This window comes from Sceloporus undulatus, chromosome 5 (genome assembly GCF_019175285.1).
Source record: "Sceloporus undulatus isolate JIND9_A2432 ecotype Alabama chromosome 5, SceUnd_v1.1, whole genome shotgun sequence".
NCBI classification, from domain to species: domain Eukaryota; kingdom Metazoa; phylum Chordata; class Lepidosauria; order Squamata; family Phrynosomatidae; genus Sceloporus; species Sceloporus undulatus.
Window position 1 is genome coordinate 72,091,550 of NC_056526.1, and position 12,654 is coordinate 72,104,203.

General features: G+C 37.0%; 1 protein-coding gene across 1 annotated transcript in view; it reads left to right on the top strand.

Annotated features, from left to right (window-relative positions):
• The window catches only part of PTPRZ1 (protein tyrosine phosphatase receptor type Z1), a 118,544-nt gene extending 110,699 nt beyond the window's left edge, over nt 1–7,845 (top strand). Inside the window, 5 exon segments of the mRNA XM_042468581.1 lie at nt 526–654; nt 1,827–1,973; nt 2,495–2,637; nt 3,573–3,708; nt 6,876–7,845. Of these exon segments, the coding sequence (XP_042324515.1) occupies nt 526–654; nt 1,827–1,973; nt 2,495–2,637; nt 3,573–3,708; nt 6,876–7,016 (696 nt within the window). The 3' untranslated portion in view covers nt 7,017–7,845.
• The last annotated feature ends 4,809 nt before the right edge of the window (nt 7,846–12,654 follow it).

Sequence of the window (12,654 nt, forward strand, 5' to 3'; positions counted from 1 at the left end):
AATTTTCTATCATGGAACTCTCTAGGGGCTGTATGGACTGCCAAAAATGAGCCCAAACATTAATTAATTACCTATCTCTCCCCATGGATCGAGGCAGGGGACAACAACAATTAACAATCAACAACATCAGTTAAAACACATTGATTAAAACGCATATCAGTTTAAAATGACAAATAAGATGTGCACATATTAAAAAATCCACATATAAAATCCATCATTTAAAATTCATCATTTAAAAAATCATCTGGATAAGCCTGCCAGAAATTTTTATGTTCAGTTCTCCCAAAAAGAACAAAAGAAAGAGACAGCTAGCAGACCACAAAGAGTTAGCAAGCCAGCTCTAGCTTGATGTTGCCTCTTATATCGGTTTTCTATATTTAGAGCTGTAGTAGGATAATCTAAATACTTTTATTCTCATCTTCTGTTTGTCCTAACTAGACTGCTTTTTTAAAAAAAATTGGAACCTTGTTTTATTAATATTAAACATGATATATTAGCTCTCAACTGAATGTGTTTACTTTGCAGGGTTATTATCAAAGTAATGAATTTATTGTTACCCAGCACCCCCTGCTACATACTATTAAAGATTTCTGGAGAATGATATGGGACCACAATGCTCAGATAATTGTCATGCTTCCAGATAGTCAGAACATGGTAAGATTATGACAAGGGATTAAATACTTTTATTCATATAAGTATTTTCCTTATGTAACTATATTGCTCAGCAAGAAATATAGAATCTCATGTACTATCTTTCTGTGATAGTTCATGTAACAGTTATTTTGACTTTATAAATATGAGAATGGAGTGAAGATATACTTTTGTCATTACTAGTGATTTAATGCGGGCTGTGCAAATAGTCTCATATACAGTAAGACTTTGGCATCCGTGGGGATCCGTAGTAACATAATTATGCAAAGTGTTGCATTATAGGAATTTTGGAGAATTAAGATATAGTGTTTGTACTTGAAGGTACACAGAAATGGTGGTGTGTTAGAAAGTTATCCCTTGGCAAGTAAAAATAGCCCATATTCTTATTCCATATTCTTAGCTACATATGCATAGCTTAAGTAAATCTCCTGGCTTGATCTCCCCAAATCTACATTACCTGACAGTAGCCACACTGAAAAATGGAAGTCTGTTCAGCTGGAGATCAGGGCACAGGAGGAGGATGTTTCTACCCCTTTGTGACTTCTGAGCAAGGATGTGACAAGGAATTCCAACAAGAATCCTGTGTTGTATTGTTACAGCATTGCTCACTGGCCAGGGAAGGATGGAAACATGCTCCCAGATCTCAGTCACCAGCCGAACAAACTTTCAGCTCTTGGTGTGGTTGCTGCTTGGTAAAGTAGGATTGGGAGAGCATCTACACATGTTAGTGAATACAGCGCAGTTACAGATCAATAACTATAGGCTAAGAATCCATTACTGCAACACAGATTGCAAGACAATACCATAAATATTTTAATGGTTAAAATTAATAGATAGTGTCTTGCCTAGACATAACATAAACTGGGCTTTATTAAAGTCCAGTCTCTGTATCCACTGGGGATATGTGTGAGTTGCATGTCTATGGCCTAGCCATGGCAGAATGCGGTAAGATCCATCAATGACAGTTAAACACGCACCTATCTCATCAGGGATATTCACATGTGATAATCTCCTAAATGCGGATATAGGCCTAAATCCTATTATTAGTCCTGATTAGATTAAAGCCATTCAATCTAATGGATTTACTTATGTGTGACAAGTTGAGACTACCTTGATCCCAATTTATGGCTAATTTGGACTTTTTATTATATTCTTTTTCTTTTTTGCTTTAGCAGGCTGAAGATGAATTTGTATACTGGCCAAACAAAGAGGACCCTATAAATTGTGAAAGCTTCAAAGTCAGCTTGATTTCTGAAGAGCATAAATGCTTGTCAAATGAAGAGAAGCTTATAATCCAAGATTTCATTTTAGAAGCTACACAGGTATTGTTGCTATCCCACTTTGTACAAGGATAACCCTGTAATTTATATCTGGTAATTAGTAGCATTATTATGATTGTGATTATGGGGGTGGGGTTTGAGGAAGGATTCCAATAACTTATCCATAAAAAGAAAAGATGGAGGAATGTGGTAATGAATTAGTTAATAGGAGAAACCCATTAAAAACAGAGTTTGGGAAACTTTCTTGTTTTTCTTGGAAACATTTCTTCAGTTGGAATCTATATAGCTCCAGTATGTTAAACCCAATACTTGCAAAATTGCTAAAAACAGAATTTGATAAAGTTGATTGGACTACAACTCCTATGTGTTGTTAACAGCAATATTTGCAAATCATTAAAAGCGGTACTAGAAATGGCTATGTAGGACTCATGAATATAGATCAGTTATGGATTTGTAATCCCGGGTTATGCTTGGTAAGTATGATACTAAATTCTTGCTGCAGTTTCTACTTTAAATAATATGAATTGTTGAGGATATTAATTCTGTTTCTTTCATTTTTTTAGGATGATTACGTTCTTGAAGTGAGGCATTTTCAGTGTCCAAAATGGCCAAATCCAGATAGCCCAATCAGCAAAACATTTGAACTAATAAATGTCATCAAAGAAGAAACTTCCAACAGAGATGGGCCCATGATTGTGCATGATGAGTAAGTAATAATGTGCCTGCTGCAGTTCAGAGTCACTTTATATGTTGAACCGTTATATAGCTATGTGCTTCACATAGCATCTGCACATTTACAGAATCTAGCATAAGCACCCCAACTTTTTATTGCATATGAATCTCACTATGTTTTAAGCAGTCCTTTCTTTTATCCAGAGCTGCTCTATGTGGTCCTTGTTCAGTTAGTAGATAACAAGATTACTAAACAAAAGGATAGACAGTGGTTGAAAAAATAAGGAATAAATCCTGAGCTGTCAAGAATACAATAGGACAAATTGTATGTTGAATATACTAGGCAGTTAGAATGACTGAATGTTATGAGAGGAATGTGTTAACAAATGCAAGAGAGATGTACATTAAGCCAGCCCTGAACTTTTATAGAAGCATTTCTGTTCCACAGGAATTATTATTTAAACAAAACCATTCAGAGATCTGATTTGTGAAATGGTTATAAATGGTTATAAACCCCTGCTATTGAAATCCATTTCAATAGCGGGGATAAAGTGGGGGCAAAAGACAAGAGTCTCAGCTGACTTTATAGACCCACTCTTTAATATATCCAAGAGTAAGCAGCCAAAATAAGGTTTTAAGACCATTTATTGGGGGGGGGGGGGGTTAAATATCAATTGTGAAACAGAAATATTAATCACACAGGTCACAAGGTGTCACATGTATTCATGTTCTAGGAAACCTGTTCCCTTTGACATGAATACTTGGTAGATATGGCCATTTGATTGTTTATGAAGAGTAATCATGTATAGAACAAATTGGTTACTAGAAGTAAATCCCATGTTATCTGATCCTCTGCTCCTACTGCTGTTTCCTAAATGGCATTTGTTTAGAGAACTGTATCTTGTCAAAATTCAGGAAATGATCTATCCCTCTCTTCCTAATATTCTGTTGTTTTTAACCTTCAAAAAGACATGGAGGAGTGACAGCAGGTACCTTCTGTGCATTAACAACGTTGATGCATCAGTTAGAAAATGAAAACTGTGTGGATGTTTATCACGTAGCCAAGATGATCAATTTGATGAGGCCTGGAGTCTTCACAGACATTGTAAGTAATCCAGTATCGTGCACAGTTTTCTTTGGAACAAGAATATACACTAAGAAAAGGATATAATTATATGGGGTTTTTTTTAAAAAAAATAGCAACTATAAAACATAATTAAAACAATGGCCCTCGTGTGCAGTGTTTTATCTCAGAATGATAATACAATGAACTGAGTCAATAAGAATCAGATATAGTTGCACCTGCTTTGTGTATTAGCCGTTACCAGTAAAGTGCAGCTTGACCCAGGAATAAAATGCACATGATGTAAAATGAGCAATTAGAAAACATACCAGGGTTAATCATAGGCTTCTGTGGTGGTGGCAATTTTCAGTTGGTCTGCCATGCATGTGTGTGGTGAGATTTAACCCTTCTGTCTTTCTGTTCCAGTCTAATTGCAGACTAATACATATCTAAATATAAAACACATATTCTTTCCTGACATCTTTGAGATGTAAGCTTTTTATCCAAGTCAATGGGATATGTACTTTGAAGTGCACCGTTTCAAGTACTTTCAAGGCTAAATCTAGCCCCAACGAATGGTTTAGCATAAGTCCCCTTGCAAAGCAGATTTGAACCAATAAAGATGAGTTAAATTGTTGTATTAAAAATGTTTCTTTTAAAGTGAATGACTTCAAATTGCTACTCTGGATCATTACTCATAAACCTTTAAGACAATTGTTTCAATTCTTTTACATATTTTGGACAGGATACATAATTTGGACCCATTTCAATCCAAATTCAGCCCTTATTTGAGCACTAAAGGAGTTTGGGTTGCCCTGACAAATGATATCTTTTGATGGGGGGGGGGGCAATATAAGGAGAATGAGATAATTGTATTACCCTCCTCTCTTCTCAGTAGCATGTGATGGCATTGACCATGGCATCTTTTCCCATCAACTCTAGCCCAGAGCAATACAGGGATATCTCTCCTGCCATTTCAAAAACATGGCAATTTTTGACACTATGTTCCATCAGGTTTCATTTAACTCTATTATCTCTATGATAGAACTGCAAGAGCATATCTGGCAAGAAGTGCTGGCAGTATGCAGTAATTCTAAGAATGCAGGTACTGTGTGTTCGATAGTCTAGGAAAATGACATTCAGGCTATTTTGGACAGGGTTGCATTATTTCTGGAAAAATAGGCTTATAGCACCTCAATCCCTAACTTTGTCACTTGAAATGCAAGTGACTCACAGTTTACTAACTTCAGCTCAATTTCCAGCTCATTCCATTGCTGGATAAGGGGTAGTATGAGCTGGCCACAGTGGTTGATGCTTTGGTAACTGCCTAGTTGGATTACAATGATGGCTGAGATCCTGCATCAGGCAATATTGCTATGACAACAGAGCTCCATTGTCACAGCCACATCTGATGTGAACAGCAAAAACCTATTATAAAAACAGCCAACCACACCAAAACAGGAATTTCTGAGGCACTGAAGAGTGGGACAGTAAACAAGAAGCCTCCAGCCCTCTTCCAGGAGTTGAGGCACTTTGTGGCAGGCAGCTACTGGCTGCTACTTTTCCACAGCCCTACATTGGTGAGGCTGCCTGGCTTCTAAGGTAGGATTTGGGGCACCCTTTCCGTCGTTGTCATGATGCAACAAGCACAAAAGTGAATTACGAAATTTACAAAGTTGTAAGTCTTGCTTAGAACATCATAAATACTGGACAGGATACCAACCAATGTGTTATATGTGAGAATGGCCTTGAAGATGGCACATAAGGTCATGAAAGAGCACGTTCCTCATATACCTGTACAAGCTTTTGTTACTTTTATGTAATTGCAAAGGTGAGAGCTCTTTCTGTGGCAGTGCCCTGGTTTTGGAATATCCTATTTTATAGGATATACCTTTTTCTGTGCCAGGTTAAGGTCTATGGCCTTAATCCGAATGTCAATCCTAATCAGAATAGACCTATTTAATTAACAGAATTTAGCTACCAAGTTGGAGAGCCAGTGTGGCAGAGTGGTTTGAGCACTAGAGTATGACTCTGGAAACCAGCATTCAAATCCCCACTCAGCCATGAAAACTTACTGGGTGATCTTAGACAGGTCACACTCTCTCAGCCTCAGAAGATGGCAATGGTAAACTCCTCCTGAAGAAACTTGCCAAGACAAATGCTGTGATGGGATTGCCTTAGGGTCACCATAAATCCAAAATTACTTGAAGGCACACAACAGACACATCCCTACCAAGTTACCATTGATACATTAGGTCTATTCTAGTTAGGACTAACAATGGAATTTAGCCCTATCTTTTTAGCCCCACTTTTTAATTGATATAGCTTCTCAATCTACCTTGCAATTGAATTGCTTTTGTAGCATTTTTTTAAATACTGGCTGTTAGATATTAGTTTTATTTTATTGTTTGCACTGGTGTTATAAATGATTTATTGTTGATACTGAATGCTACTCTACATTCTCATTTTATGAACATTAGCAGTATATAAGTGTTTTAAATATATAAAGATGTATCTCACTCCAAAGAACACCATATGTATACAAAATGTATGTTCCCTAATGCGTGCTCCATGTTTCTCCCACAGGTAGAAATAGCCAAAGTTTCAGCCTATTCACACCCACCCTCAGTGTTTGTGGGTGTTAAAAGACATTGAATGAAGACCCTTATCTAAAATGAATAGGGGGACAGAAATAGAGTGTGTGTGCTTGTGTGTATGCGTGCTTGATTTATTTCCCAACAACTCACCATGTAGATAGCCGAAATAAAAAGAAAAAAATTTGGGGGGGGGGAATAAGACAGAAGAAGGTTATACCAATAGAGAATACTGAGAAGTTATATGAATTAAAATGTCTGTTCCTCTTTAGGAGGATGTCTCCCTTGCAGTCTAACCCCATCAGCCTATCCAGTTCAGTAGTGTATGGTCACTGGGTATGCTCAGGCTTCCTTGGACTGTTTTTGGTGGCATTTGTACCTGTAAGATAGCACTCCTAAAGACTTTTGCTATATTCCTTCAAACATTAAGGTTCTGTTGAGCATGCCTTCCTCTGACTTTACAGTGGTTCCACTTTCGGTGCAACAAAGTGGACAGAATGGAAGTTCCGTCAACAGAACTTCTCCCATTCTCCCCAAAATGGTGCTTGTCTTCAAGACCAACCACACTAACCTTATTCCTTATTTTCTCCTCACTCCACTCCCCAACTCCCTTAGGACCACTATCAGTTTCTCTACAAAACTATTCTCAGTCTTGTTAGTTCAAGGCAAGAAGAAAATCCTTCAGTATCCATAGACAGTAATGGCTCAGCTTTACCAGATGGCAATGCAGCAGAAAGCTTGGAATCTTTAGTTTGACTGTGGACAGAACCTGACCTTCCATGGATAATTCCAGAGTTGGAAATTTCAATATTGTTACATTTCTTTCTTTTTTAAAAAAAATGGGGGGTGTCCAACTATTGGGTAATCTTTTTATTTCACTTGTTCAAACAAACATTGCAAATGACTTGATCGCTGAACTTACTTCATTAACAATGTGTGCCTTTTTGAAATATTTCTTGTAATGCATTTTGTTATGTTTGAACTAACTTGACTGAACTTTACTGTGTTTCTACAAATGAAATTGTTGTCTCTTTTACAGTATTAGTTTCTAATTTCTCAGGCTTTGTTTTAATTTAAATTTAAGGTTCTCGGCAACAAACATGTAATGTTTTAGTATCCTGTTATTTATAGCATTCCTTACATTTGCTAGAAAGTTAACTTTTAATATGGTATAATGTAAATATGTTCTTCTCTGTAATATTCAACATTTTAAGATTTTAGTAGGCATTTAGAATAGCTGTTACTTACTGTAAATATTTCTAGAGTGGATTCCATGGACCAAATTTATATTTATAATTGTAGATTTTTATATTTTACTACAAAGTCAGTTTTCTAGTTCTGTGTAATTGCATTGTTAAAATGATGTAGTCCTGTACCTGTTAAATTTTAACAAACTTCTTGATACATTATCATGCATCCTAAGCGAGTAACCGTATCTCTGCATGCAGTTTTAACTTTTGTGGGAAATTGAAACATACCTGTTTTAAAACAAGAACTTTCTATGAAAATAACATGTACTCAGCAATGTTTTAAAACCATTTTTATCCAAGGCATTGCAAAAATAAATATCAATATTCCAGTTTGAGTTGAATGCTCTGCAGTATACCTTGAAAGCATGCAATTTCACTAGTACATGTAGTCCTTCCATCGGTGTAGATCACAACTAATTCACATCACTATTATGTTGATAGTTGCTGTGGCCAATTCATCACTTCTATGGCAATTTTATAACAATTATTAATTCATTTTACAGCTGTAAGTGAGTTCTCTAAAAACAAATAAGACAAGAGACTGTTCTTAGTAGAATATACGGTAAACTCATATATTCAATTTCCCTGATTTCAATTAATGTGGCAATTAATTATCTTAAATATTTGTCAATTATCTCCTATAATTTTATAGGATTGTTTTCTTGTTTAATTGTTTAGCTGCTTCTACAGTTCATTATACTTCCATTCAATATTTTAGTCTCGTATTCTTTCAAATTACTTCCCCCCATTAACCAATTACATAAACCCCCTCTCATTCAGTTTTACAATAGTGTCAATAATAACTCTCATTCAGCATTACAGTAGTTTCAATAATAACTATTGCATGACCCAAAAAGGGAGAAAAAAGAAATGATCTTTTTGCCATTACACTGGAGGCCTCACCAGCTACATGGACTTTCCGTGGAGATGGAATAGCAAATTTATGTATGTATGTATTTATTTATTTTATTTTTATTCTGCCTTTCTCCCAAGTTGGGCAAAGATCTTCTGAAGTCAGGAAACTGCAAACCAGCCTAACACAGCCTTTAGTATAAACAGTTCAGGCATATTGGATGGCTATATCTTAGTTTAAAGTGCTCTGTACCCAAGAGTTATAGACTGGAATAGTTATACTGGCCTATGTCTTTATCCTGCTGTTTGAGAAAGGAGAAATCCACAATCTCCCAGAACAACAACAACACACACATATACAAACACAGCCTACAACAACAATGCAGGACACACACATGGTCTCTTTATGGTCAGGGGAATCCCAGGCACCACCTGATTGCAGTCACACAGTTGTTTCTCATGAGACCATGGCTATTGCTTTTTCTGGGATGCATAACTGCAATTCAGTAATACCAGGGAATTACAACTAAATCTACAGTGCTATATAAATAAAGTATAATAATACTCCATCCCCGTTTTGGCTGTGCAAATGTACCCTGGTGCCATCACACTGAGTCTGCATAGCCAGCAGCTGCAGAAACCCAATAGGTGTATGTTGATGTACATTTCCATTCCATCAATGATTATGCAGGAACTTGGCAAGGAGCAATTGTGGATAAGAAAATAACGTTTGTTCATATTTCAGTCACAGTAAATCAAACCAGCTCCAAACAAGGGCTCAAACTGACACCAAATTTACACAGGCTAAATAATGCATCATTACCTCAATCTCAGCCTTGAAGCTCCTCTCCTCCTGATGAAAAAACACATCTTACTGGTGCCTGAAGGTGTTGAGGCAATTTTTTAAAAAATCTCCTGTTTGTTATGCTGTTTTCAGGATGAACTAGGCTTTTAAAATGCATGGTATGACCCTGTAATTGGGATCAGGGTGGAACTGAGGAGAGGGGAGGGGGGCCAAGTTGGAGGGTGGTCACTTAGAACAGGTTGTTACCTAAGTAACTTGATCATCTTCATTTTATAGAAGCACCAGGGGGCAATGAGAAGAAAAGGAAAACAAAGACTATTTGAGTAATATGCAAATATGTGTTATGTGTTGTGGGAATTAAAATCCTGCAACTGCTGCAGTCATGTAAACCAATACAGCAAACATGTGCAGTGCATACAGTAGAAACACCTCCTTGCACAGGTGAGTCCTCTCTGGCTTTCCAAACTGATTTCAGTTTGTATCAAAACAGATGTGTGTGGAAGTAAAGGAGCCAAAATGGGGCAGGGATACTACATAGTGGAGATGGGATACAAGCCCTCATGTAGGTGCAACCGAGGAGGTACATCAAAAAACATCTGAATCCTAAAAAGCTAAAACAGTCCTATATTTTGGACTAAGGAACAAGAGGCAAACAACCAAGATAGGCAGTGAGTTGTAGAGATGCTGAAAATTCCCTAGTAAGACCAGAAGCACTGAAGATTCTCTCATATCTTTGCGATGAAGAGAGACCTTAAATGCAGAGCAGCTTGCCTCTTCTAAATGTAAAAAGGATACGAGAGAGAGAAAATAATGTTTTGTGAGAAATATCCTATTCACATTTTATGGGGAGGGGGGCTAGTGTCTATCTTCCTCTTTTGCTACCGTTATGAAGGTGTTTCTTATCGTATTTACATTCTAATGCATCTGATATTTATCCCAGGCTGACATTAAAACTGCCCCCCCCCCCCCCACAAGAGCCTATATCAGTTCTTACACCACTTATTTTACACTATATAGGTGATAGCAATGTACATTTTGCCCTGACCAGTGCTGGATGGATGCACAGAGGTTTGGAGCTTTCTAAGGACAAAGTGAGATACGATGAATAAGTGCTTTTCTAAGGGCAATCCAGTAAGGCTGAGAGTCCTAGGCACTGCCTAGAAAAGAAGGTAAATCAAAATGCTCCTTAAAGTACACACACATACACACACACACAAATCCTGACTGCATGAGCAACTTGCTCAAAACCCATGGCCTTAAAATAGGAGTCGATTTTCATTGGAACAAGGCCTCTTCTCTCCTTGTTTGTTTCAAAACAAGCACTTAACAAGAACAGCCCAAGTCTTTTTACTCTGCAATATCCCTTGGGATGTAAGTGCCACAGGGTTAATGTTGATCTTATGGCTGTTTCCGTAACCCCCTTTCCTAATCCTCTTGCCTTCTGTTTTCTCTTCTTCTCATAATCTCAAAGATGGAACAAATCAGAGACTCAAGACAGGAAAACACAAGGCTCTCGTGTGCCATTTACTTGACCTAGGAAATCATCTAAGAATACAGTCCTACATTCACTTGCGAAGGACCAAATTTCATTATACATGGTGATGTTTGTTTTTTTGAGTAAACTTGAATAAGATTGCATTGCACAGGGTTTACTCCCAGCAATGTCTTCCATGAGAAAGAAAGGACCTGATGGATACCTGCCCTTCAGCAGTCATTTTTAAAATGATTATCGAAGGAATCAGCTGGTTTCTTCCCACTTACTTCTATAATCACAATCATCATCTTAGCATGCTGACAAGTTTTTTAAATGCATAAATCTTTCGGATAATCTTTTTACCAACACATACAGTTTGATCTGGGTGAAATGAAGAATTATAAGAAATCTTCCATAATCTTCAACTTGTCCTGGATTATTCCTTTTAATAAATGTGCATCCGTTCCTAAATAGAGCAAGCAAACCATCTCAGACAAAAAGGATGTATTCTGGTTGTTATTATTATTATTATTTATTGTAATCCATGCTACAGACTCAAAAGACATGGAGCCTACTTCTGTAAACTAGGTCAAGTGTGGGCAAGATGTTATTTCATTTGCTCCCATGTGCCCCAATATATCTTTAACTCAGGCTGTCACTTTAAGGTGTTTTATCCCCTCTAAAGAAAGAAAAACATGTGGTGAAAGATGACAATGGCTACTTTGTTATCATCAACAAAAAACACCACCAAAAAGGCAAATATGGGAACTGAATCTAACATAGCTTCCAATTTAGAAAAAAAATACCTAGGTGCAAACCTCTGGCCTCAGATGCCACAAAGACCATAGGATATTGTGGCCTTTCCCATCTGTGGATTGAACTGGAGATTCATTTGCTCAGAAAGAAATCCACTATAATAAAAAGGACAAATTTTGAAACCAGTATAAAACTTTGGCTTCCTAACAAATTATTTGAATTACATACAGAATACAGCATGCCCTATAGAGGTTTCTATTAAAAAGTTCTACAAAGGAATCTCTATTAGTACACTTATAAAGAGGGACCAAAAATGCAGGTAGTTGGATTGATTAACTTCAATATATGAATTCTTGTATTTTTCCTCTCCACCGTGAGTAGTTCTGGAAAACCTTTATTGCCCATTCAACACCAGGTCTTTCCAAAATATTTTTCACTGCAGTCAAGCAAGCACACAGCAATACGTGGTTATGGAAAAATCAACTCCTTCCTGGCTGCTACTGTAAAAGGAGACGCTATTCTCAGATGGCAGAAGACATCATCAGCTATACTAAGTAAAATGCCATTTTACTTTGACCCTCTACTTTCACTGAACCACTAGAACAAACATTTTTTGTTTAGTTGAAGATTGCACATAGCCATTACAAGTATACCAAAAGTTCTTTTTTCCTTTTTAGCTAATAAAGCAATTGCTGTTTCCCATGTCACCTGTCAGTTGCATTTCACTTTGCCCACAGCTCCAAGCAGGCACTCTGGTAACATATTTGACCTTATGTACAATTCACAACACAAGTTTGATTCAGACAACAATATGCCCTGTGACAAAGCTTTGCAGAGACACTTGTTGAAGATTTGTGGCTGGGGAGACATAAAGGGACATGGTGTCACAGAAAACTGGTCACCATTTCTCCTCTACAATGTGGATCTGATTTGAACAGATGGACTGTGTGTCAAGTACACCACTGTGTATAAGGCTGTGGTAGCTAACTGTACCAATTTAACAAAGTGGGTGAGTGGGGTGCACTTTTGCTGGTCAATGTATTTACAATCTGAGTAAAGCTAATTTTTTAAAAAATAAAATAAAAGCCTATTGACAGATATGACTTGATCTTCCAGCCTAAAGAAGCAATATTTGTACCTATCATTTATGTTTCGCATCTAAATAAGATGATTCTAGATTATTATTTTTTATGGTATAACTTGCAGAGTTAAGAGCAATATGTTGCAGCATTGGGACAAAGAACATCCAAGACACCC